At 44.6% G+C, this 26,426-nt stretch overlaps 1 protein-coding gene across 2 annotated transcripts in view; it reads right to left on the bottom strand.

Moving 5' to 3' along the window:
* sorl1 (sortilin-related receptor, L(DLR class) A repeats containing) overlaps positions 1-26,063 on the bottom strand; it is an 86,522-nt gene extending 60,459 nt beyond the window's left edge. For both annotated transcript variants that reach the window (XM_040006461.1, XM_040006463.1), the window contains exons 1-2: positions 25,710-26,063; positions 2,823-2,939 (exon numbers count right to left, since the gene is read on the bottom strand). In XM_040006461.1, coding sequence (XP_039862395.1) covers positions 2,823-2,939; positions 25,710-26,030 — 438 coding nt within the window. In that variant the 5' untranslated portion in view covers positions 26,031-26,063. The remainder of the gene's footprint in view (positions 1-2,822; positions 2,940-25,709) is intronic.
* Between the last annotated feature and the right edge of the window lie 363 nt (positions 26,064-26,426).

The following is a 26,426-nucleotide window of genomic DNA, read 5'->3' as shown; positions in this document are numbered from 1 at the left end:
TCATTAATATACTGCAACAACATGGGAATAGAGCAGCTGTGATAGAATACAGCATTAATGAATCAATGGTACGGAAGTGGAGGAAGAGCAGTTTTTGGCTTTCCTCATCTTCCAAAAGTGCTTCATCTCGTTGCTATTACTGTCGCCCGCCATAATTTGCAGATGATGTTGTTTGCAGCCGCTGCAAGGCTTTCGACCAAAACAGGAGCAGCTTGATGACACCATCAACATGCGCTATCGCGGTAGAGCGGTATAGTAAAGATCTCTACCGTTGGCCAAATTTGTATCGTTTCTACCGTATACCGTTTATACCGCCCACCCCTAGTTTAGACCCAGACCAAACAGTATTGTTTTACTGATGGCCTTAATATAAAGACTTGTTTACGTTTCCCAATTTTGCTTTAAGTTATAAAGTTATTGTGTTATCTACATTTGGCCTAATAATGATCCTTATTGCTGTTTTAGAGGAGCGCTGCTTCAAAGGATAGTTGCAGATTTCTGTCAGAATCTGCAGATTATACATTACAAATAAAATGTTCACGTTTCTCCAACGTTGTCTTCCCAACAGTTTCACTGGATGGCCAGGAAGTGTTCGCGATGTCTTCTTCGGCACTGATAATCGGCGTCTGTCTTGTGTCAGTGACATAAAAGACGGATTTAATGCGATATGACCATCAAACAGCAGTCGCTTTCTAAAACATCAGATATGTATCGGATTCAGCACCACATACGAAAGTGACCCAGGCTGGATTTGTGCCATTCACACTGTCATACCATGATCGGATAAGAGTCGCACAGGGTCAAAAAAGTCGGATTTGATGCGCTTTCGCCTGCAGTGTGAACGTAACCTTGGTGATCCACAGTTTCAAGGAAGACAAATTTCTGCGCCTGCTGTGTGTTGGAGAGGATGAAGGGGTTGATTAATGACTGAATACCTACAAAAAGATGTTACTTTATAGACACTTGGATGGTGAAAGATGGTAAAAGCAAACTAACTGTGGCATGGATGTCAGCCTTTTTCAGAGAAACAAGAAAACCAAAAATAAGAAAATATCTACCACGTGTCCTTAAACACAACACCCTGTGCTTGTCGGTGTGTGAGATAGGCCATAATTAAAAAAATTTCATTTTCATTTAAGGCTTTATGCCCCAATTAAAAACTCTGTGGCATCTATAAAGGACAAGTGTGACTGGTTGGCTGCAGAGCCTTTCAGTGTTTGTAAATGGTGACGTGTGACGAAGACGAACTGAATGCAGACTCGTAGCATCTCCTTGCAGAAAACTCAGCATACATGTGAACGGAAGTCTAAAGGTGCGAAACTCTGTCTGCACTTTGCACACATGCCCCAGACACTTCAAAGCAAACGTGTTAAACTGATGTACGACCTTCAGTCACACACAACTAAACTTGAATTCATGAAAGATGAGGGGACCAACGCCTCCGGTGTAACCACGACGTGAGCTTGTGTTTGGCCACAGCAAGAGGTCAAAGGTCCCATGTCACATATGTAACACTACCATATTAAATCCCTGAGTTGATGGCGAGATGACAGAATCTGTCTTTTAACAGTCTGGTTGCCTCCATGCTGCCTGTGCACACACGCTAACGCTCCTAACATAATATCTACTGAAATAAGAGAGCTTTGCAGTTCATCGGTTTATCTTTATTAACTCTGACAGTGACTTTGAAGCCTGAATCATTTCAGCGTCTTCAGAAACCAGACTGTGAGAGTCAGCTTTTCTGGATTTCAACAAAAAGACGTTTATTTGGATTGTGTGTGTTTCCTTTCACTTTCACCAGAACACAAGTAGAACTGCAGTGACATAAAAACAAGCTGAATTCAAAACACGACCTCACGTATGCATTTCGAGCAATTTCAGAGAATAATTTTTAATAAATAACAGCCAATAATCTATAAAGCTGTGCTACCAGTATTTACAATTTTGGCTTTAGACACTTTGCAATATGGGGAAAAACTCCTTTTGAGACTATTTTTTAAAACTATTATTTATATTTCGCTCTGGCTCTGACAGCACACGGACACAAATACTCGTAACCACAGTAATGTCTGGTCAGTGGCCATTACCCTCACACAGCTGTACTACGTAAGTAGTGAGCGTGGAGGAAATATTCAATGCTGAGGTCCTAACTGTCTATCAGCAGTTTAGCTAGCTTAGACTGCAGGTCGACATGAAGGTGTTTGAGTAATAACTGCATCGGTCGTTATTCCAACCAGCTATTTAAGGTTGATGGTTCTGCCCAACATGGTCACTGTTAAGGACTGGCATGATGAGATAAATCTTTCTGAGGAATACAGAACAACATCCATCCCATAATGAGACAAAACAAACTTCACAATCGAAGGAAAAGCAGTATTCCCCTCAGCTCTCCGTCTGAAAGTGCTCAGTCATCCCAGGAAGTGGAAACAGAAGCGGCGTGCTGTTTAATGACTGTGTTTGAGGCTTTCAGTTTCTTTTCTCTGTGTGTGTGTGTGTGTGTGTGTGTGTGTGTGTGTGTGTGTGTGTGTGTGTGTGTGTGTGTGTGTGTGTGTGTTGAGGTAGCAGATGGGAACGATTAATGTGTAGCTCAACACTTGTACCATCATGAGAAACATGTTAAACAAGTGTGAACACAAACCTTCTGCCACGCTGCTAATTTACACAGACAGTTTACAGACTGGGATTTAACTGGAAAACCAGGCCTGAGACTAACCTGAACACTGTATGAGCCTACTGGAAATAATCCTGGGCCTTCTGGTTTTAGTATTCCCAGGTTTCCTACCCTACATGTTACATGCATGGATGTTTTCAGGCGTACTCACCGAGCTGGTTTTGGACCCAGTGGTTCCTGCACTGTCTCGAGCCAAGGCTACAATGACATTACTCTTCTCTCCTGCCCAGTGGACGACCATCTGGTTGTGAGAGTCATTCAGGTTGGCCTGCAGAAAAAAAAGTGAACATAAGGTGCAAGGAAACCTTTCCAATCTGAAATTTAAATGGGCTGAAATATCCAGCGATGACACGGACACAGAGCTGTGACGGGACTGAAGGTCGGTTTTTTCTCTTTAATAAGTAAAATAATCATTTAAAAATTTACTGAAGTTCTCTTTGTCTGATATTAAAATTTCTTTGAATATTAGAAACAAAAAAATGTGACAAATATGCAAAAACCTGAAATGAGGAAATTGAAAAGTGGCCATCGTTTCAAAAGCTTTCCCCTCACCCGGTCACAGCAGAGTTCATCCTCCCCACCATCACCACTGCTGCTCACAGGGCGTGGCCTGTTTGGCCCACTCTCTGACACTGTAGAGGGTTTACCTCACAGTATATAAGGAGACAGCTGTTGTTGTGAAGTGGCGCTATGCACAGAGCTGACCCAAGCTAACAGCTAACTGCACCAGCAGTGAGGCCCCTGAAAACACCTGAAAGTACTCACCACTCACTTCTGTCCCTGTGTTAAAGCGATCAGCTGTAACTATACAAACCTAAATGAATTATTGAGATAAACATGTTAACAGACCAGTTTAACCACAGCCTGTGTCAGCGCGGGGGCCACATTCATGCACGTTGTGACTGTTTGCAAGTAGATCGTAACACCGCTGCTTAAGGCCCCATAAAGGCTCGGGACAGCTGTAGTCATACTTTAGGGTACCCATTTGCACAGGCTGGTGAGAACACCATTGTTTTTATCCCTGTGGACACGTGACACTCGAGGAGACGGGTGAGTTTAACACAGTATCCTGATCTGCTGACAGTCACAAAGATGGATGCAGACATTTCTTCAGGCCAGCATATGGTTTGAATCTGAGGCGCTGAATCAAAGCCAGGCACAAACTCACGTCTCTGACTCCTCACACAGACTTTCTGTCTTCGGCGGCCGGACTGTCAAACGATGCAAAAAGATAAGGATCAACGGAGCTCACAGATCTGAAGCCGCTTCCCAGTTTTATGACAACTCGGTAAGGAATTCAAACAAACCAGGCCGTGACCTGAGATAACCCCAGGCTGTTGAGCCCGCGTCTGTCAGAACATTTCCAAAAATGAGACAAATCACATTTAATCTGTGAATCCAGATACGCTGTGCACAATCTGAATGATTTATTTAGCAACAACATCAAAGTAGCACAAGTCAATATTTCATGGGAAAAACTGGCCCATGTGTCATTTAACGGGAGTCTCCGTTTGTAACACACTGGAGTTGTTTATATGTATTTATTTGTATTTAACAAAGAGTCAGTTTCCAAAAATGTATTTTGGCCACTCCTGACATGGATCTGCATCTCTAGCAGTCATCATCAGCACACCAGCTGCACACCAATGTTCTCATCATTTCAACTGACAGCAGCAAACTGCAGCTGCAGAAGAAAGGACACAAGAGAAGCAACAGCGTGGAAGCCTCGCCCCGTAGCAACACGCAACCACAAAGCAGATTCAGATTCCACCAGTTCAACCAGTCTAGCTTCCACTGGGTGTTTTGGGAGGTTTTTGCAATTGTTTCTTTTAATAACGTTGTAGCAGGACGACGGTCTGTCGTCGTGTCTGCTGCCACCGTGTTTGAAGAAGGGACAAAGATTTTGTCTGTGGTCACACAGGTGCAGGACCACCGTCCTAAGGACAGTCAGTCCAGAGGTGCACGTCACAACCTTCAGGACACGCCTGAAGTTCTGCTCTGCGAGTCAGTGTCAGGACAGTGAAGCTACTCGTGATTTTTCATCCTCTCTGTCCGTGGATCTCAAAGTAAGGCGCTTTGGGCTTGAGCACAACCATCCATCACAATCTGTGGAAAGCAGGACGGTGTATGTGGAAGCACGTTTAAAATCAAGTGCAGAGGGCCTGTTCGTGGTGCTGAAAGGACACCCAGCGAGACGGCGTGTCTGAACGGTTTCTTGGAAGACGCTGCGGCAGCGTGGCACAGAGGACGGAGCTGCAGCACAGAGCAAAGCACGCTTTTCTTTTACTCCGTAAACATCTGGCTGATCGTGCTCCAGCAGTGCGTCTGCACAGGACCGACCAATAACTTGCTTTAACACAAACTCCATCTCCTTCGGTGCACCTCACGTGGCGCCTGGATCAATGATAAAAAAAAACATCTCTTTCTTTGTCGCTGGCTCTCTCTGCTTTCCTCTTCTCATCTTTTATTGATGATGTTAAGAAGGGCCCGGCTGCCTGAAGGGCTCCTTTTTGCTTCAAAGGCCTTTCCCTGCATTTTTCTAGCAGTTCTCAGTGAGGAGCCAACAACAAGTATCGTTGTCAGCTGTGATCAGACACAACCCTCCACCCAGTCTGCTGCCACCGCCGCAACAACGGTGAGGACGACGATGCCAAAAAGGTAAAATTATGACTGCACGAGGGACTCGGGCCTAATGAGATATTCAGCCTGAGACTTTTCAGCAGTAAAGAGCGACTGCTGGCAGTGCAGCCCGCACTGCCACGCCTCACGTGCTGTTAATATTCACACGTTTGTGCCAGTGTTCGACGGCATTCTGCCAAATGCAGCGATGCTAATATCTCCACCTACAGCGGTCTAAAAAATCTATAGAGTGATGCAGCAACAAGGCTCGCTGTGCAGTTAAGGGGGCGGCCTCGAAAGGCAGGATGTACGAGGATAGATTTGTTCTTTAGCATAATTTAACCAGAAAACAGCAGAACAGATGTCCTGGAGGGCTAGACTGTCTGTCGCCAGCAAGACACAAATTTAACCTTTTCCTGATGTAAGGTCCAACAAAGGGACAACTATGAGGCGCTGCGACACAGTCAACTTCACTGAGACCCGCTTTAGTCATCTCCTCCTCCTCTCCGTCTTCTTCAGCGTGCCTCCCTCAGGTAAAAGTCCGGGCCGTGTCTGGAGCCGAGGTGTTGCAGCGATAAATCTCTGTATTTTTGGCATCGCTGGTCCCTGTGAGGGGGTGAAGGGGCTCTCGGGACGGACACATGAATCCAGAGAGCAGCGATGAGTCCAGAGATAAATATTATCTGTCAGGTTGCAGCAAATTGCAGGAAGACCGTCAGCAGTACGGGTGGTCCCGCCATGGGTGATTACTGCTGTGCAGCTCCACTGCACATGTCGCACCCACCACAACGACAACAACGTGTACCGTATACACTCCCACTAGGGCTGCCACAAACGATTATTTTGATAGTCGACTAGTCACCGATTATTTTTGTGATTAGTCGACTAATCAGATCCATTGGACGTAAAACTACAGCTTATTGCACCAGTAGCATCTGCTCTTATATAACTATCATTAGCTTACAGCTTGAAGTGTTTAAGGTTTGTGCTAACTAACAATAAAGACAAGATGATAGTTTATTAAATTTTAATGAAATTTGCAGATTGTTTCGGTGAAGTTTAATAAACTCCTTGCTATCTAAAATATAACAGGACACCGGAGTAAATTCTCAAGCATCTCACACTTCTGATAATCAGCTGTCTGCTTGACGTTTATTCAGCTGTGTAAAAACTATAACTTTAATCTCAGCCAAACCGATTTACTCAGGAACAAATAAAATACTAAAAAAAGCCAAACAATAACATTTTTAAGTTATCTAAGTGACTTATATATCATGTTTAACCTGAGTAGCGAAAGACGGCGGTGGGTTTGAAAACGATTTGCCAGGAGTCCGGTGTTCTCACGGCTCTAGTGAGCCTAGCCCCCGGCTAGCTATCGAGCTAGTGGGTAACAGACGTCTCCGAAAACGTCGGAGCGCTTTTGAAAATATGTGGTGTCTTGATAAACTGAGCAGATATTTGAGGTTTACACAGCTACATTCTCCATGAAAATATGTTAAACATTTATTTTGTGACCCAGAAAGAATAATAAGAGTAATATTAAAACTAACTAGCTACCGCCATTGTTGGAAACTGAGCAGGGCCGCGCTATGAATTCTGGGACACAGCTACTTCTTCTTCTTCGGGGTTTAACGGCAGCTGGCATCCTTGTACATGCAGTGCTGCCATCTTCTGTTTCAGTCCGTTATTACACTCTTAAATCCTGCTACTTATTCCTGCGTCTTTTGGGATCTTACAAAGCTTCAAACGACGCGTCGACTATTAAATCAGTCGTGATGATTTTGATAGTCGACATAATCGTGACGAGTCGACTAATCGTGGCAGCCCTAACTCCCAGCAACACAGCATATTTGTTCCAAGCTCCATGAAGTGGTGGTGAACCCCTGCAGAGATCAGGCTTTGTGGTTCAGGCTCAGCTGACCGTAACGCGACCCATCACGCACGTTTCCTGTCGCTGATAGATCAGGGCTTCAACAGGCATATTTGAGGGTTCCCAGAAACTCACAGTAAAATGTTTTATAGTGCTTTTTAAGACACGCCAATCCCTCCACAGAGCCCCCCACTGCCATTTCACCGCATGTACAGCCGCACTGTTTACCTCCAGCTGAGTCGGTGGAGATCGCCGTTGATCTGACTCTGCGACAGGAAGTCCAACAATTTACACCAGGCTACAAAAATGTTGTGGAGCTGCCAGCCGGCTGATTACACGTGAGCGGGCTGCAGTCTCGAGAGAACTTCATGCAAGCTTTAAAAACTCTTATGGCTTCAGTGCTGACACGTAAGCACTTTTTACACAACAAGAACGTTGCTAATTGGGCAGCTCCGTTTCCCACGGTTACACAAAATAAAAGCCTGGCTTCTAATCTGACCCATGTCAGTTTTCGGGGTTAGCGGTAAGAGTCGTCATAACTGTTGCAGGTCACTCTGTAGCTCTGCTGACTGTGGGGGCGCACAGATTTACTCCCCCAGCTTTCTGCAACACTAATGAAGAGGATTTATATTCAGTACCCACCTTTTACCCCACCCACCGCCACAGCTTCACTGGATGTTTGTCATACTCAATAGCACTTGCTGTTACCATGGTTACGTGGACTTAAGTTTTAACATTTTTTTTAATTGTAGGATTTTGTCCTTTTAAAGAAAGCAGTAATATTTCATAGGAATAGTCTGTGTCATGTTGTTGTCCTACAGAACATTGTGCAGAAACAGCTGATGGTAAGTCTCCTGCTCAGTTCCAGTTCGTATCTGTCCAGGAAACAAAAACACCGTCAGCACTGCTTCAGAGTTTTGACAAGGGGGCAAGCTGTAGCTTAGTAACAGCAGAAGAGAGACATCCCATCTTTGTGTTGTTATTTAGGACACTGATGAAGCCGCCCTAAGGTCAGTGAAATGTCACGACTCACTGCCTGTCCTGTTTTTTCTTCCTCATTGCAACACGGCCGGCAGTCCTGAAGCGTGGAGCTCCTTAAATGCTCACGTCCATCAATCTTTCTGACAGTTATGTAGCCACTTTTTGTGGGATGAAGAGGAGAGGGCGTCGCAAGCAGCCATCAGGGGAACTGTACTGCAGCGCTCCTCGTCTCAGTGTTTCGCAGACAATGCGTGATGTTTTCCATATTTAACCCTCCACATTCTGTGAAACAGGATCCAGTAAAACCAGCAAACCAAATCATCGTAACGTGCAGAAGGGAACGAGCTCTCGCTGCTCATCAAGCTCCAGCGCTCCAAGGTGAAACCCTGAGAGCTAACAGACCGGAGCGGCTCCGTCACTCACCCTGCAGCATGAAGCACCAGGTTAACATCAGCACTGCAACGCTTTACTCACACTGCAAACCAGCGTTTGAATCAGACTGTGCTACTATTACCAGAGCTGTGTTTAATAAGCAGAACCAGATGCATCTTCAGTTATTCCAGAACCACTTCTTACTCATGCCTACATTACCAACAATTCAATTTGCCTGCACACAGTTATGTCAAGGATTTGGGTGGGTTAGCAGAGATGATGAGCATGCTCCAGAGGTCTGTTGAGCTCAGTCACTTTTTAAAATAAGGCCCCAAAATCATCCAACTCAAGTGACAACACTCACAGACACCCATAAGGCTTCAACTTCGTTTTCCTCATATTCCACAATACTCTGAACAACCTGGATTTACTGCAGCTGCTGCTGAAATTCATTCTTTACATTATCCACACATATATACATAAACAGTGGTTCAACAGACCGCCTGGCTTCAGAGTGCTGTCATTAGTGCAGGGAAACAAGCAGCACTGTATCCTGACACACCTGTACTGGCAGCAGACAGAAAAATGTGCCACTGTTACTGAAACTTGTGTCAGCAGCTGTTTTTCAATGTGCTTAAACACACTGAAATCTGGGAATTAGGAGGCCTGTTCCTGTCATGTTCCTCCAAACACTCCTGCCTGATTCAGTGTGCCACACATCACGCCGCTGAATGAGGCCATCAGGGAGTACACTTACTACGAGTCCCGGTTACATGTCGAACGTTCACATGAACGCAGCAGAACATTGCCCGGAGCATCACACCGACTTTCATAGCACACTCCTGCTGCCATTTCATCATACACAACACACACAGCCAGCAAGATGGAAAAATGTACTTTGTCCTTTAGGCCAGTCTCCTCCTGTCATTGCTCCACGGTAGGGCTGGGCCATATCATATCATTCATTGTAATACCGGTACAATGTTAGGCAACAATAAGAAAATAAAATATCGCAACAGAATATGAGTAAAACGCGCATGTGCAGTGCCTTTGTTTTCATACGCACAAGGCCAAAAAGCATGGCGGCAACAGAGAATGAGAAAGGCGGATCGTTGAGTGAAAGAAATGAACCAGAACTGGTTTGTAAAAACGCTGCAACTTCAGTGATGTGGAACTGGTTTGGTGTTTGTCCGTCAGATACACAACAAAGCACTTTTTTTTGTAGAACATGCAAGCGGGCCGTTGTTATTGCTGTATTGTATGTCAGTCTACCCCAGGGCAGCTGTGGCCATCAGCTCTACAACTCTAGCTGCCTTCACCAGTGTGAATTTGAGAGTGAATGAATAGTGGTATTGTAAAGCGCTTTGAGGGGTCCCGAAAAGCGCTATATAAATGCAATCCAATATTTTTATTATCATTATTATTATTTGTCGGACTAAGATGCTCGTAAATCTGGGAGTAATCTGGGTCCAAAACTCCGTCTGCTTCATGTCCCAAAGTCAAACGAACACTGCAGCATCACTGAGAGTTAAAAGCTGTCTAAATTCTTTCATCTTTAATAAAATCATCAGCTTTGCTGCTTTACCAGGTGTAACAATTAATTTTAACATCCAGGCATCCATGAAAACAGAATTTATTACATTTCACGGAGTTAGAAGTTAGCAGGAAGTTACTGGAAGTTAGCGCGCTAGTTTCGCTAGTTACCTAAGCATGATATAGCATGTTCTGACTGAGAGATTTCTGAAAATTTTAAAACGTACGGCTCTGCTATCACTTCCAACATAAATGAAGACAGAAGACTAAACAGCAGTGACGTTTGTAGGGTTACTGAAGTTGGGCTAGCTGGTATATAATGACGTGCTACGTGACGTGCTAGCGACACAGCTATGTTAGCATAACATAAACAGTGAAGCTGGAGGACGAACACTAACACTTTTCCACTTATAAAAGTTAACGTTAAGGTTCCTGATAGTTAGAGACAAATGCAATCGCATGGCAGGATGCTGTAAAAGGACCAAACTTCAGTCAGGAGAACAACTGAGATAATCCATCCACAACACAAGGTTAGTCATTAATATACTGCAACAACATGGGAATAGAGCAGCTGTGATAGAATACAGCATTAATGAATCAATGGTACAGAAGTGGAGGAAGCAAGAAGAATGAGTTGAGTAAAGTTTGATTTATCTGACTGCTTTGTTTTGCTTAATGTGTCTTATAATCCCGTGCACCTTAGGCTCCGAAAAACACGTATTTGACTTTTTTATTTGACACACTGCAGTTTAATGTTGCAAAGCACCTCTTTTTAACTTGTGTGGATATTATACATGGTTATGCTCAGGATATATATATTTAAACCGATCACATTATTCTTTTTGCTGCCATGAGGATTTCTATAAACGTGAACTGATGGATGTTTGAATACAGATGAGACATTTGTGGCTGAAAGCACAATAAACTGAAATTAGATCATCCTGTGTGCAGCTGAAGGTTTGTGAAAACACTGAAGAGAAACCTTCGTGTTCTTCAGCAGCTGGTAGTTGTGGAAGATTTCTTCACTAATAAAAAACATTCCCAGTTAATTACACCAACATGGCTGTAGGATCCCATGCAGACCCCTTTGCATCCTCTTGTCTCTTGTCTGATCACTGTTATAGCAATTATATAGCAATTATAGCAGGCCCAACCCTGAATCTTCAGTAAACGTGACTCAGCCTACACACTGAATTTTTGGATCATCTGGAAACACAATCAGTCCTTTGTGTCTAATACAACACCTTTTAATTGGATTCGCTTTAAAAACGTGTGCTAGTCTGTTTGTGTCAAAACTTGAGGAACCAAGCAAGACTTTCCCTGCAGACGGTGAGTTAGGATGCGACTGTGACAGTCGTCAATCTGTCTGGCAAATCGCCTCTAAAGCAGTCAGACTCCAACGTCACCTGCTTGAAATGCAGCTTCTCACAGTAGCCCTTGCTCTGCTCAGAGATCTTCTGAAAAGAAGAAAGCCGGGGTGGCTATAGCTCCGGTGGTAGAGCAGGTCACCTACTGGTGGTTCGATCCCAGCCTGCAAGCCAAATATCCTATCTATGATGCTCTCTGATGCATCCATCGGAGTATGAATGCGTGTGAATGTTAGACAGGAACACTTAGAAACAGCGTAGAAGAAAGTGGTTCTTCGAATGGGTGAATGTAAGCTAAAGCGGTGTGACTTTGCTAAGCTACGAAGCCGCACCGCTTGATGGACTGTCGGAGCATTACAGCTACCGGAGTCAGGAGCCTCGCGGAGTGATACGTAGTGTGCTTCAATGTAATATTACCATATTATGTGTATAAGGAGCCCAAAATGGCTCCTGTTAAGAGACATGCTCGCAGTCACGCAGTAGAACATGGTAATAGAGCAGCTGTGAGAGATTTCAGCATTAATGAATCAACGGTGCAGAAGTGGAGGAAGCAAGAAGGATGAGTTGAGAAAAGTTTGACTTATCTGACTGTTTGGTTTCGCTTCATGCGCCTTATGGTCCGAAAAATACGTATTTGACTTTTTTATTTGGCACACTGCAGTTTGATGTTGCAAAGCAGCTCTTTTTAACTTGTGTGGATATTATACATGGTTATGCTCAGGATATGTCGGCCCATTTCCGTTGGAAATCCCTTTTGGTTAAACTGTCAGCAATGAATTTGCATTTGCACTGTTACATTTTTATAAAACTTTAATGTACATAAAAAACAGCTGCTTGTTTAAGTGAAAAAGAATTGATGGGTTTTTGCACTAATAAAGTTGTGGAGTTATAAAGTATTTTGTTTTTGTCTCGCGTCAGTTATATCGCAAATTTTCAAATATATATTGGGATAAATAGTTTTGTCCATATTGCCCTGCCCTATTGTGTACTATATATAAAAACCAGTCTATTTATCACATCATCCAGGTGGAGAAATGGTTCATGTGGCACATGCTGTTGCAGTGTTTGGTGTTTTGTATGAGATGTGTCAGCCTCATACAGGCTGAGGTGAAATACAGCAAACCAGGCTTATGCATGAGTCACTGGGAGCAGGCCACACACACATCAGCAGAGCAGGATTAGCACCGAGTGAAACATTAACATTCAAATCAAACAAGATCCAGACAAAGAGGTAACCCAGTGTAAAGACTGCTCCCTGGGTAAATGCAGACACGTGCATAGACTGCGCTCTACCACCCAACATCTGACTACAGGACACAGCTCAACTTGATCCCTTTGCCTGTTTGAATGCCGCTGTGCAGTTTTACCCATGTTCATACATGAACATAACTCTGCAACCCTACACCAAGAAATCCATCTTCAACATTCCTGACAAAAGCTCCAGGAGCTGGAATGTACTCAGAACAGCACCATCAGACACAAGCGGTTCACACGGAGATCAGGTTCAGTTACTCACTTCAGCTTTTTTTTTTTTCCGTCCTACAAAAGATATCATCAACATTGTTCCTCATAAACGCTCAGCAGCAGCTGAACATTCTGAGCTTCTCCTGGACAGACGATCAAGACTCTGATGGAGAAGACTCTCGTCCACTGTTAGACAGAGTGCAGCTCCACAGTCTTGAACCGTGGATAGAGACAGCAGCTCTAGACAGAGAGCTGCACTAACCGGAAGCTACAACAAGTGGAGAGCATCCTGTGCCACTATACTGAGGTCGAGTGCTGCACTTCAACATGGTGGAGCTGGACGAGACCGCCGCTCTGTTAGTTATTGTCATAAAGTGGATGCTGAAGTATATAATTATAATACCGCAGGGCCTCGCGAGTGGGCTTTATGACAGAAAGCAGTCTGCATGGCACTGATATTCTTGTGGTGCTTGTACATACCTCATCTTTTCAGTCAAAATTTGGATTAAGAAATCACACACACAAAAACAAAGTGTTAACTGCTCCAAGTATCTCGCCACCATGAAAGGAAAAACATGAAAGATTTCTATTAAACGCTCACATTTGCTTCCCACCCTTCTAGTGCTTTCATATTTCTTTGGAAGGATGGAGGCGGTCGGCTCAGTGTCTGGTAGTACCAAGGAGTGGATTGCACCAACGATATGCACGGGCATTCAGCCCATTCTCCACCCTCCCCACTCCTCAGCTCAGCTGTGTGTGTGCGTTGGGGGGTGGCAGCGTGGCCAAGAGAGTCGACGAAGCCCGACTGAAACAATGACATCATCTCTGCAGGACTGGCCGGCAGAGAAGTCTCGCTGCGCTCTCACCTCGAGCTGACTGTCCAGTGTCCATGCTCAGGCCGGCCGGTGGTTTAGTGCAACAGGGACGAGACACAACTGAGCCCCTGTTCTCCTCCCAGTGTGACTGCAGACCTCCGAGTTCTTTGCAGACTCACAAAGCAAGGTGTTCCAGAACTTCCACACCAAAATAATGCATGAAAGCAAATGAAAGGCAGGCAAATGATAATGTTGAACATCCTTGTTACTGTGTGGTATGCCGCCACTCGATAGAAAATGATGAATGCTACAAAGATCTACTGAGACATGGGCCCAAGTTGGCCCACACCGAGAAGGCTCTGCTTGATACGTCTTACAGCAGCTTTACAAACTCGACCAGATAAAAACCAATGAAGTCGTTTTCATACCGGAGCAGATGCACACACAGTGGGCTGCGTGCAGACAGCTCACAGTGAGACAGTGTGGTGAATTTTAAAGAGGGTTTGAGCACCAGAATCAGCACACAAGCATCAGAGCAGAGCGTAAAGAGGCGCGCTGTTGCTCAGAGGACCGCGTCTACTGCTTTCAGGGTGGAGAGATCGATGCTGCTGTAAACACAACACCAACTCCTGCTGATCGGGCAGCTCACATGCACCATGCACGTTTCTGTCACACACTAGTGCAGTTTGAAGACATGGGCGGTGTGGGGGCATTGAAATGTACGGGATGTCTAAAGTGAGAAAGTGAGCGCCCCGTCAGTTGGGTTGTGTGACATATTTATTGGTCTCTCTGTGCACATCTGTCCAACTTCTTAAACAGAACAGTCGTGTAGAGCAAAGTCTCAAAGATCAAAACTGTGGTTATTGTCCCCGATTGTTGTTTTTGAATCATCTACGCTCAAAATACCCACAAATCGCTTGACAAAGCACATTCCTTTTGTGCTGTGTGAGATCCAGCAGATTAACGTTTGTCTGAATCAACTCGAGATGGAAAATGTAGCCTTAAAATCCACAATGAAAATCAAAAACTTTCAAGGACATTTGTGATAATTATATTTATGATGACTTAGAGAAAGAAATTGCAGTGACTGCAGCTTGCAGATAGCAGCATTGATTTGTGCTAACAAAACAAACAGCATTATCCATCCTTGGTTTCCACTGTCACTGATGCCACGAGGTGCCGGCAGCAACAGCAGCGACACAGCATAAGCTAAAGTTAGGCAGTGTTTTCCCTGGAAGTGTTGGTAAATCCTGTTTTACAATAACTAAAGTAGTTTTTTCTTGTAATTCCCCAGGAGCCTGCACAATGTTGCCTCATAATAAAAGTGAGAAATATTTTCTACCTGGGACGTTGTCGAGCTTTTTAACCAGCTGCTTTTACCACCACATAACTGCATCAGTAATTTCCATCCACCATTTGCTCCGCCTGTGATTTAGAGTGTAAATAGCAAATGCTACAGTGATGTTTGGTTTACTCTTCAGCCTTACATCACCAGCTGTTAGCATCGCCTCCTTCCTAGCTTGGTTGTCTTTAGCAGTGTGTTTTTTGGCTCAGCGGTTGTCGTTTCCCCCTTTAGCGGTAAGAGTTTTCTTGCATGTTTGGTGCTTTGTCACAGGCTGTAGAAGCAGCTCAATTTTTACTACACTGAAGCCTGAAACATGGCTCCTGCTCTCAGACATGCCTGGGCTGGTCTTATTGTGTGACACTAGGTAACAAAAATACACACTGCAAGTCCAACGTCCAGTCTTAATGTATGAGGTTTAAAATTGTCTGTGTCATTTTTATGTGTTCATTAATCAGAATTTTAAGCAAGTGCTATCACTGAAACGCAGGCGGCTCATTGGTCAGATTAGTTTGCTGAGTGTGACTAGCATGAATGCTAGCAGCAGAAGCCTTCTTTGCAGATTAGCTTCCAGCACTGAATGAGGACCAGCACTGTGCTGCAGCCTACAAAGAAAGGTTGATTTTCTACATCAAAGCACTGCCGACCAACACTGGTTACTGTGGTTCTCATCTGTTTTACTTCACAGTTTTTTTCACAACTTCCTGAGACAGAGGCTGCTGCATCCTGCCATACAGATACATAACAATCAACAGACATTAAGAAAATATGAATAATCACTTTAACTGGTGAATATCTCAGGTGAACACCAACAACTGATCATCTAATGGACTAGCCGTGCACACCACCAGACAGTAATCTATGAAAACATGTTTTATTTCCTCTCTGTGTCAACGTCTCAGTGTATGTTTAAAAAACAAAAAACCTGTGACATGTGACATGGGTGTGGGAGAGCCCCACCGCACCTCAGTGGGGTTTGTAAGTTTGATGTTTCCCTTACTCTCAGCCTGAAATTCAAACTAACGATCCAGCTGAGCACAGAACCATCCAGGAAGTGGATTGCAGGTTGTAGTGCATGCTCATATCAGTCCTTAAAATTATGTAATATTAGATAATATTAGATGTGTTTTTAACAGTTTGGCTCATTGCTGTGCATTGAAAACGAGACTGTTGATGGGAGCATCAAGCTAAAAATGATTCTCAGCAGACGCAACAGCAAAGCTGGTCAGAGAAGAATAAATGCAGAGAAACCTGCAAGGAAAACCAGCTCCAGAGTGTACACGAATCACACTGGACCAGTCCCGACCAGTTTGGCCATTTCAGTATCTGATGGGTCCCTTATCTTTGTTAAGCTCTGCTGCATTGATATCCCCTGAGAAATAAGAAGCATTTGAGACTCTGCCCCTCTCCAGGCAAACCATAAGACGGATCGAGGACGTTGCAGGAAATCTGGAGCTTTGTTTAAAAGCCAAGCAGATTATTTTGACTTTTTCTTTTTGGCTCTGGACGAGACCTGTGAAGTCCATGACTAAACCCAGTTACTCATATCCCAGCTTGCACATGTGATAACAATGAGTTTGAAATTACAGGGAGATGGCAGAAATGCACTGAATCAAAGGGACTATGACAGCATGCTTGGTTACGCCTGACAAACTGTCACGTGTTACAACCGATGGGTGAATGTTCGACTTTTCAACCACGTAAAGATAAAGAGACTGAAATGAATGGAGAAATAAAATTGGAGTTTTTGAACCGTATTATACATGAGGAGGTGCTGTGTCAGTCAGTGCTAAAAATTAACCATGGTGTTGGTGTTGTAATTATAATAATTCACTTGATCAGGACAGAGGACTTAATCACAGTCTGGTACACTTTGGGAGACAGAAGCCACCCCTCAGCTGTTAGACGGCTCAGCCTGGACAAAGTAATAAACAGAGAGCCGAAATGTAAGAGTTTTGTGAAAAGCAAGATCATGACATTGTCTTCTGCTTCTGAGCGCTACGCAGATTTGGCATTTCCTGTTAATACGACTGTGCTTCAAATTTCCACATCAGACAGTGATGCTGACTTTAAAGCACTTGTTCAAGCCCAAAACAGACTAAAGAACAGCTATAACAATAAAGCTTGTTAAAGTTAAAAGTCATTGAAATTTTAAGGCTTCATTTTGATTAAATGCTGATAAAACGTTGGCATTTTACTATACCCTAGTATAGTATATACCTTTCATTGCCTAATCGTAACATCTGTTCTTACCAGTAACACTTTATGTAGAGATCAAATTAATATTGAGCAAAATTGAGTTCAGCTTATTGGTTTTGCCCTCCACAACATTCGTGGTTCATCTTGTGGTCCCTTAGAAAAATTAAATTCAAACTGAAGTTCAAGCCTTCTTAGCAGTTTCAGACCAATTTCAACAGTTATTGAAACATATCTTCCTACTGGAGCAGCAACTGGACCAGATGATATCCCAACCGAAGCAGACGCAACAGCAAAACTGGTCAGAGAAGAATAAATGCAGAGAGACCTGCAAGGAAAACCAGCTCCAGAGTGTACACGAATCACACTGGACCAGTCCCGACCAGTTTGGCCATTTCAGCATCTGATGGGTCCCTTATCTTTGGATGGCCATTCCCGGTCGCCCGGGAATGGCCATCCTGACAGAATTGTTTAACAAGACTTTCAGCACAGGGGAAGTCCCGAAGGCCTGGACAACCAGTATTACCAGTATTACCATACCCATATGGAAGAACAAAGGGGATGTAGCCGAATGCTTAAATTATCGTCCTATTCTCCTACTATGTCACACGGTGAAAATATTCGAAAGAGTCATCAATGCATGTCTTCAGGAAATTGTCAACGTCACCCGCAACCAATGCGGTTTCGTAAAGGGATGCGGAACAACTGACGCCATACACGCTGCCCGCCTCCTGCTGGAGAAGCAAAGGGAAAAGAACAAGACGGTACAGACTTCCTAGACCTTGAAAAGGCTTTCGACAGGGTACCCCATGACCTCATATGGCACTCCCTAAGATCGCATGGTGTCCCTTAGGTGCATGTCAAATGGATACAGCTCCTCTATGACAACGTCACCAATTCAGTCCGATGCACCACTGGACTATCACCTCCCTTCCCAGTTAGCATCGGAGTCCACCAAGGATCAGCTATATCACCCCTCCTCTTTATCCTTTGTATGGATATCATCACGGCCGACCTCCAGTTACCTCATCCATGGTCTCTCCTCTTTGCTGATGACGTATTCCTCGCCAGCAAAGACAGAGAAGAGACTCAATTCTGGAAGACCCGGCTCGATGAATATGGTATGCGGCTCAATACAAAAAAAGACCGAATACCTGGAAGGAGGCCCCCAAACTGATGGCATCATCATAATTGACAACGAAGAGTTGAAGAAGACAGAAGAGTTCCGCTACTTGGGCTCAGTTATCAGCTACGATGAAAATATCCCCTCCGATGTCCGAGCACGAATAAATGCAGCCTGGTTAAAATGGCGACAGGTAGGGCTGGGCCATATCATACCGTTCACGGTAATACCGGTATAATGTTGGGCAACGATAAGAAAATGAAATATTGCGATAGAATATGGGTAAAACGTGCATGTGCAGTGCCTTTGTTTTCAAATGCACATGGCGGAAAAAGCATGGAGAATGAGAAGGGCGAAAGCGGATCGTTGAATAAAACGGATGAACCAGAATTGGTTTGTAAAAATGCTGCAACTTCAGTGGTTAAAAGTACCATCACTTCATGCGAATACCCTTTCGGTGCCAGCTGCGGTCGCAAGGCTGGAGCTGAACAACAACACCCTGATAATGACTGTGTTTAGTCTGTTCCTTCCCATTCCATGCAAGGCCACCTGGGTTGGCTGGAAGACTGTTTACCCGTGGCTCTGACATCTGTGGTCATGAAGTCATTTGAGCGCCTAGTTCTCTCCCATCTCAAGACCCTCACGGCCCCCCTCCTGGATCCCCTACAGTTTGCATATAGAGCCAACAGGTCTGTAGACGACGCCATCAACATGGCCCTACACTTCATCCTTCAGCATCTGGACTCCCCAGGAACCTACGCCAGGATCCTGTTTGTGGACTTCAGCTCTGCCTTCAACACCATCCTTCCAGACCATCTCCGAGGCAAGCTTTCCCAGATGAATGTGCCTGATCCCATCTGCCGGTGGATCACTGACTTCCTGACGGACAGGAAGCAGCATGTGAGGCTGGGAAAGAATGTCTCGGACTCCCGGACCATCAGCACCGGCTCCCCTCAGGGCTGTGTTCTTTCTCCTCTGCTCTTCTCCCTGTACACCAACTGCTGCACCTCCACCCACCAGTCTGTCAAGCTAATCAAGTTTGCAGATGACACCACCGTTATTGGGCTCATCTCGGACGGGGATGAGTCTGCCTACAGGAGGGAGGTTGAACGTCTGGTGTCCTGGTGCAGCCACAACAACCTGGTGCTGAATGCCCAGAAGACAGTGGAGATTATTGTGGACTTCAGGAAGCACACAGCCCCACTCCCCCCCATCATCCTGACTGACACCCCCATCACCTCTGTGGACTCATTCCGCTTCCTGGGTACCACCATCACCCAGGACCTGAAGTGGGAGCCCACCATCACCTCCGTCATCAAGAAAGCCCAGCAGAGGATGTACTTCCTGAGGCAGCTGAAGAAATTCAACCTGCCAACACGGACGATGATGCAGTTCTACACTGCTATCATCGAGTCCATCCTCACCTCCTCCATCACCGTGTGGTACGCTGGAGCCACTATCAGGGACAAACAGAGACTGCAGCGTGTTGTGCGCTCTGCTGAGAAGGTGATTGGCTGCAGACTCCCATCCCTGCAGGACCTGTACACCTCCAGGACATTGCGGCGTGCAGCTCGGATCTCAGCTGACCCTTCCCACCCTGGACACAGTCTGTTTGACCTGCTCCCCTCAGGCAGGAGGCTCCGGTCCATTCGCACCAGAACCTCTCGCCATAAGAACAGTTTCTTCCCCTCTGCTGTTGGACACATGAACAATAACCATATGACTGTCCCCGCCACTATCACATGACCCTACGCTGTGTCACTGCATCATTCCATGTTTGGCACTGATCACCACCTGCACTAATGTATATATCTTTCTACGTAGCACTCTTAATTCTTATTCTCATGTATATATCTCATGTATATCTCATGCACATATCTTTCTACGTAGCACTTTTAATTCTTATTCTTATTTTTATATCTTTATGACACTATGTTTGCACTGAAGCACCGCAGCAATTTCCTAATGTTGTAAACCTGCTCAACATTTGGCAATAAACCCCTTTCTGATTCTGATTCTGATTCTGATTCTGATTAGCCTGGCAGAGCGAAGGACACTGTCTCAGCTGAACCCTGGACACGCACACACACATACATATACACTGATATGCACACACTCATCCCCCCTCCCTTCCCAAACGCCTTCGATGCTTGTTGCCTCCTGGGAACACAGCGGGTCTGAGCCCGCGCTGGAATGGTAGCGCTGGGCAGGATGGCTGCTGTGTTTGCTTTGGATTACTCCTCACCCCCCACCCGACCCCGTGGCTTGTCACATGTTCCATAATGTTGTGCTGTGGACATTTATGTGCTTTTTTGTGCAGAGGAGTTTTTTAGTTTCCTTTTCTCATGCTGTCCTCCCAGGAGCCCAGCATGAGTAGAGGTCTCTTTTTTTCCTCTTGTACTTTCCCATTGTAGTGTACATTTCAGTGTTTTTCTGTAACGCTACCGATCTCCGACCTGTATCCCCATGTGATGTCTGTGTTGTGTGTGTAAGGTCGGGGGGGGGGGTCCTATTTCACTGCAGGGCAACTTGCACGTGGCGAATAAAGCCTTGATTGATTGATTGATCAATTGGTGTGGAACTGGTTTGGTGTTTGTCCGTCAGATACACAACAAAGCACTATTTTTGGTAGAGCATGCTAGCGGGCCGTTGTTATTACTGTGTTTTTTGGAAAAAAACGGCACACTTAAAATCAATCATTTGGTTTTTCTGAAAATCGACAGAGCCCCTTATAATCCCGTGTGCCTTATGTATGAATTCTGGTTGTGTTTACTGACCTCGAAACGATTTTATGTGCTACACATAGCAGGAGCCTCGTGGAGTGATACATACTGTTCTTCAACATAATATTACCGTATTGTGTGTGTATAACCTCTTTTTAAGTTTTGTGGATATTATACATGGTTATGCTGAGGATATGTCGGCCAGTTTACACTGGAAATGCCTTTTGGTCAAACTGTCAGCGAGGAATTTGCATTTGTACTGTTTTTTGGGGGGTTTTTTTTGCACTAATAAAGTTGTGGAGTTGTAAAGTATTTTGTCTAGTGTCAATTATATCGTCAGTTATATCGTTAGTTATATCGTTATTGCAAATTTTCAAATGTATATCATGATAAATATTATTGGTCATATCGCCCTGCTCTAGTCACTGGTGTCCCTTGTGACAGAAGAGTGCCAGATCGACTCAAGGGAAAAATCTACAAAACGGTGGTTGCCCAGTAGCCCTGTATGACTCTGCATGTTGCCCGCATTGACCACACATGAACTGGCCCTAAACACCATGGAGATGCGCATTCTCGATGGAGCCTGGGAATTACAAGATGGGACTGTGTTACGAACTAAGACATACGGAAGTGACTAGGTGTAGCCCCAATCAAGGAAAAGATGCTTGAGTCCCGCCTGAGGTGGTATGGACACATGATTCAAAGTGATGAGAACTCTGTAGCAAAAACGGCTATGAGGACCGACCCAGAAAGACGCCGGCCTCAAGGCAGACCGAAGAAACAGTGGATGGACAAAATTTAGGAAGACATTAAGACCGTCAACGCATCACCTGAGGACACCTTGGACTGAACCAAGTGGAGAAACCTTTGCTGACGAGCGGACCCTGCACCAGCAGGAACAACGCCATTTAGTATTTAGCCATTAACGCAAAGTTTACAGCACAAAGCAGGAATGAAACCAGCACAAACAGACTTCAAAGCCATCACCACGGTGATTCTAATTTAGAAACCAGTAGAAACAGTTTGGTACCTGTTGAAGTTGGAGGTGAGTCTGCAGGGCTGGGTCAGCTTTAACATCACTCTGGATTCTTGGCTAGCTTAGCCTCAGCATGCCGTCTGTGCAGACGCTTGCACAGAGCGTTTGCACTTCACCATCGTGCTCTCATCATACCTGTGCTCTTGACCCACTATTTTCCTTCACTGGTACATGAACTGAAATCACTTGTAGTGTATAGTGAAGTGCAAGTGGAACGGATAAATCGATAAACAGACTAAAAATTCAAAGAAACTGAACTACCGAGAATTGGGTCGCTACAAGAACCGGTTCTCGATTAGCATCCCTACCCATGATGTCATGTGATCAGGGTCCTGCTGGCTGTGCAGCATATGAGGTTGAAAACTATAGGAGACAGAGCTACATTGGCCCCCAGACTCTGTAACTCTCTGACAGCAGTTTGTACAGTTTTATTTACTTTAACTTTACTTTTAATCCTGACCTGAAGCAAACAGCTAGAAGAAGAATAGAATGGCTTCAGGACAATGAGTGACAGTCCTTGAGTGGCTGAGCCAAAGCCCAACCCACAGAGCATCAGTGGAAAGAAGGGTTGGTTGATTTAACCTCAAAGTTAGATCAAGTTAATTTTGGCAAAATCATAATATTACCATAATGATATTTTTTACGACACTTTTATACCATGCAAAACGCTGTAGTGCTGTTATGATCGATCATAATAACAGAGACGTGACTAATGCTGTTCACAGACAGACAGAAAACACTGCTCAGATCCAGATGTGTGAACCTGCAGCGCCTCAGGTGCTGAATTACGCAACATTTTTTTAACTTTGACAAAAGTGTAATTCTACATAGTTTAAGTGTCCCTTAAGTGGTTTTAAAACCAAATATACTCTAGTTCGAGGTTATTAAATATGAAAAAACAGAAACCTAAAGACTAAATAAGTGAGACTCTGCAGATCAATGAATAATAAAAAAAATACCTTGATCACATTTGCAGCCTAATAAAATCTTAGCATTTTCTATTTTTTAATAACTTGAGTCCTATCGTGAACTCCTGGGTGTTTCTGCATTTTTATCAATTATTTAATATCAATTTTATCAAATCAGACAAACTGCAGCTGTTTGAAGTGTTGCACTTCTAGGACAACACACTGTTTCAAGAGAGCATGTGAGCGCTGAAGCAGGTGGGTTGTGTGAGAAGTTTAGTAGGAATTTTGCCCAGTGAAGGTCCTTCGATATGAAGACTTACTAAGACTGGGAAATAATGATAGCACAGCTTTCAAGCTTTCACCATTCTAGCTTGGTCATGGCTGACACAATGAGGGAAGCTTCCTGCATTCGGACACAGAGAAAATACATTGAAACTTCCTGCCGTAAACTCTGGTTTGACATAAAGCTGCCATTGTCCACAGCTCCATCTGACCTTCACATTAATGGCGTCATCCAAACCTGTGATATTCTCATCTTCCAACAGTCGAGGCTGATTAGGTGAACAGATTCACGATCAAGTATGCACACTGCACCCAACTCAGACAGTCATTACCTCTAATTACAACGCCTGCTCGAGGACCTTAACAAGTTTAGTCAAACCACTACAAGCCAACGGGGACAGCGAGCTGAGGAGCAAACACTCGACCAGCCAACCTCCTCCAGCCTTATCGTTCACCAGTGACAAAACATGATCCCGATGTGACTCTCTGGAAGCTATAGCTGTGTTTTGACTGCAGGCATCACCAGAAGTGTCAGTCAGCACGAGACAGCAGCTCGATGACAACTCGTGGACGCGTCCATTTGCCTCTCTTCTCTCGTACAAAGCATTCGTTGGGTTTTTAAATAGACACAGATACTTTTGTCTGTTCCTTGAAAACCAATATATACATTTTGCCACCGATTAAACACTAAACAATATTTGTTTTCACACTCCAACTTTTTTCTGCTGCTTTTTCAAAAGAGTAACTTGACTTGTTTCCTAAATTTACAGCCATTTGATTCTCTGGATCTTTTACATTTATCTGTATGCCTCATTGGAAAACGATCCTTATGCATCTTATAGTGAGCCTTAGCAGAGCCCCTCAGTTGATCCACTGTCTGACCAAAGGTGTTTTAGCTCTCTTCCCCTCCCTTTGTTCTGATTGGCTGCCCCTCACAAAGAATGATGTGGCAGGTTGGTGAAAATATGGAATATAATAAAAAGTTTTCTTTAAACAATGATGTTATGTTGTTCATCTTTCAGAACTGAACCCAAAGTTTTCCTGTTTACTATCATACTGCAGGACGACAGGTGTTCCGAGTCCTGAACACTCAGTGACTGGGATCACACACACACACACACCTTCAGGCGCCAAGTTACTTTTTGCACAATACTCAGTATTTAGCACATTTCCATTGCAGGCTCTTGTCTTGGGTTTTTTTTGCAATTTTTGCACATTGCACTTTACATAGTCCTGTGTTCGTCTGTTGTATGTAATATGTAGCGCCGCGGTCTCAGAGGAACGCTGTATCATCTCAAGCTGTACTGTACCACTGTACATGGTTGAGATGACAATAAAAGCCAGTTGACTTGAAAAGGTTTCCAGCAAAGTTCATCATACTTGAAATAGAGAACCACGGTGATAAATTCCTTTTTCTTTAGTGGAAGTGAGCTGTTTTTTCCTGTCAGTTGTGTTCCCTTGGCACACCTGAAGCTGTAATGTTTCATTAAACAACCTTCATCATGCTGTTGTCTGTGCATGCTCAATAACTGTATAATCCCACAAGACAACAAAGAGTGCAATAGCATTATATTTATTACAATGCATTGTAATGAATACCAATGCTATAATAGCACTTAAGAGCACTGTAGTTAACCATTACTGGGCTCCACCTTCTCCTTAGCAAAGAATACTATGGGCGAGGGGGGCAAGGACACAGATAAGTGGACAAACCAATGCAGCAGCTGTGGAAGTGGCCCAAAGGTGCAAATCACCAGGAAAACATTTGCTTTTACATTTAGCCAAACTGAGGTCAGTGACCTGGGGTGTGGAGAGCTCCACGCATAATTCCACTTAAAATTTGGAATTTCTTGCTCTGTCTGCCTCCGTGGGCTCTTTGTATGGGATCCACGTTTGGTGATTTCACTTCAGCCCACCCCCCGGAGACGGCAGGTAAAGACACGGACATTTGTTTCGCACCTAGCGTTAGCACCAGTCCCCTTACACTGATACCAAACCCTCTGCCTAATTCACTTTTCTGGTCTTGTTACGCTTCCGTTCCCTGGCACGACAAAGGAGATGTTTCGGGAACTCCGTTGAACATACGCAGTGTCTTACTTTTGTCTCGTTTCTTCAGCGACAGTCGAAAGTGTCGCGGACAGGTTGCCGCTGACCAATTACATTCATTTGAATGAACGTTTAGTGAATTGTAATGTTACACTGCCGGTGTGACGTTTAAAGGCATCAGGTAAACCGACCCCCACACAACAGGAGCCTGCTTCAAGCATAAGGTGCAGGAATTGATGCTACTTCGGAAACAACAGTGCGTAATTTCTTTACGCCACCCATACCAGTAAGGTCAGGCTGAGGTGAAGCTCGATGTGCGCGTCAAAGTGAGCGGTATCACGCAGTTAATGCGTTATATTACCTGGCCGTACACCTTTGGCATCGCCGGTTTACCAGCGCTCCGGCGACTTCGATGCTGCGGGTAGACGCTGGAGACCGACCCGCCTTCGATTCGACTGCGAGCGGGCAGATGCAGCGCTCGAGCCGCGGAGCCACCTCCATCTCCGTGCAGTGAAGCCTCACTTGCTTCTATTGTGAAAAATCCTCTGTTTTGCGGCAGCATGTAACGCTGCTCAGGATGAAGACGAAGAGTCGACGAGTTTATTCCTGCCACGCTGAGGACTAATAAATACAACAAACAGCGAAGAGAGGACAGCATCTCGCCCGCTCGTGATAACGCCATGTTTGTGTATGTTTTGCCTTTTGGATTAGGTAAGACCGAAGAGCTCCTTCTACTGGCAGCTACTGCTACATTCGCAAGCCATGGGAAATTTCAGGAAGTACCACATTTCTCAGCTTCAAATATGCTTTTGCTGGATCGGTATCACACGCAAAGGCTGTGAACAAGCCTCCCGGTGTCCACGCCATTTGTTTAAGGAGGCACACGAATTACACAACGACAACTCTGACAAATGCAAATAAAAAACAACGCAACAGCAAACGTTATAGCCTGCCTGGTACATGAACTGGTATTGTAAATGTAGAAAGCCCGAGCCAAAGCCGTGCACATACAAACAGACTGCTATGTAACACGTATCAGCAAGCAGTACTATCGTGTAAATTCTTTACTTCGCACAAA

The sequence above is a fragment of the Simochromis diagramma genome, unplaced genomic scaffold, assembly GCF_900408965.1.
Source record: "Simochromis diagramma unplaced genomic scaffold, fSimDia1.1 OVJJ01000024.1, whole genome shotgun sequence".
NCBI lineage: Eukaryota > Metazoa > Chordata > Actinopteri > Cichliformes > Cichlidae > Simochromis > Simochromis diagramma.
This window is presented reverse-complemented; position numbering and strand designations above follow the sequence as displayed.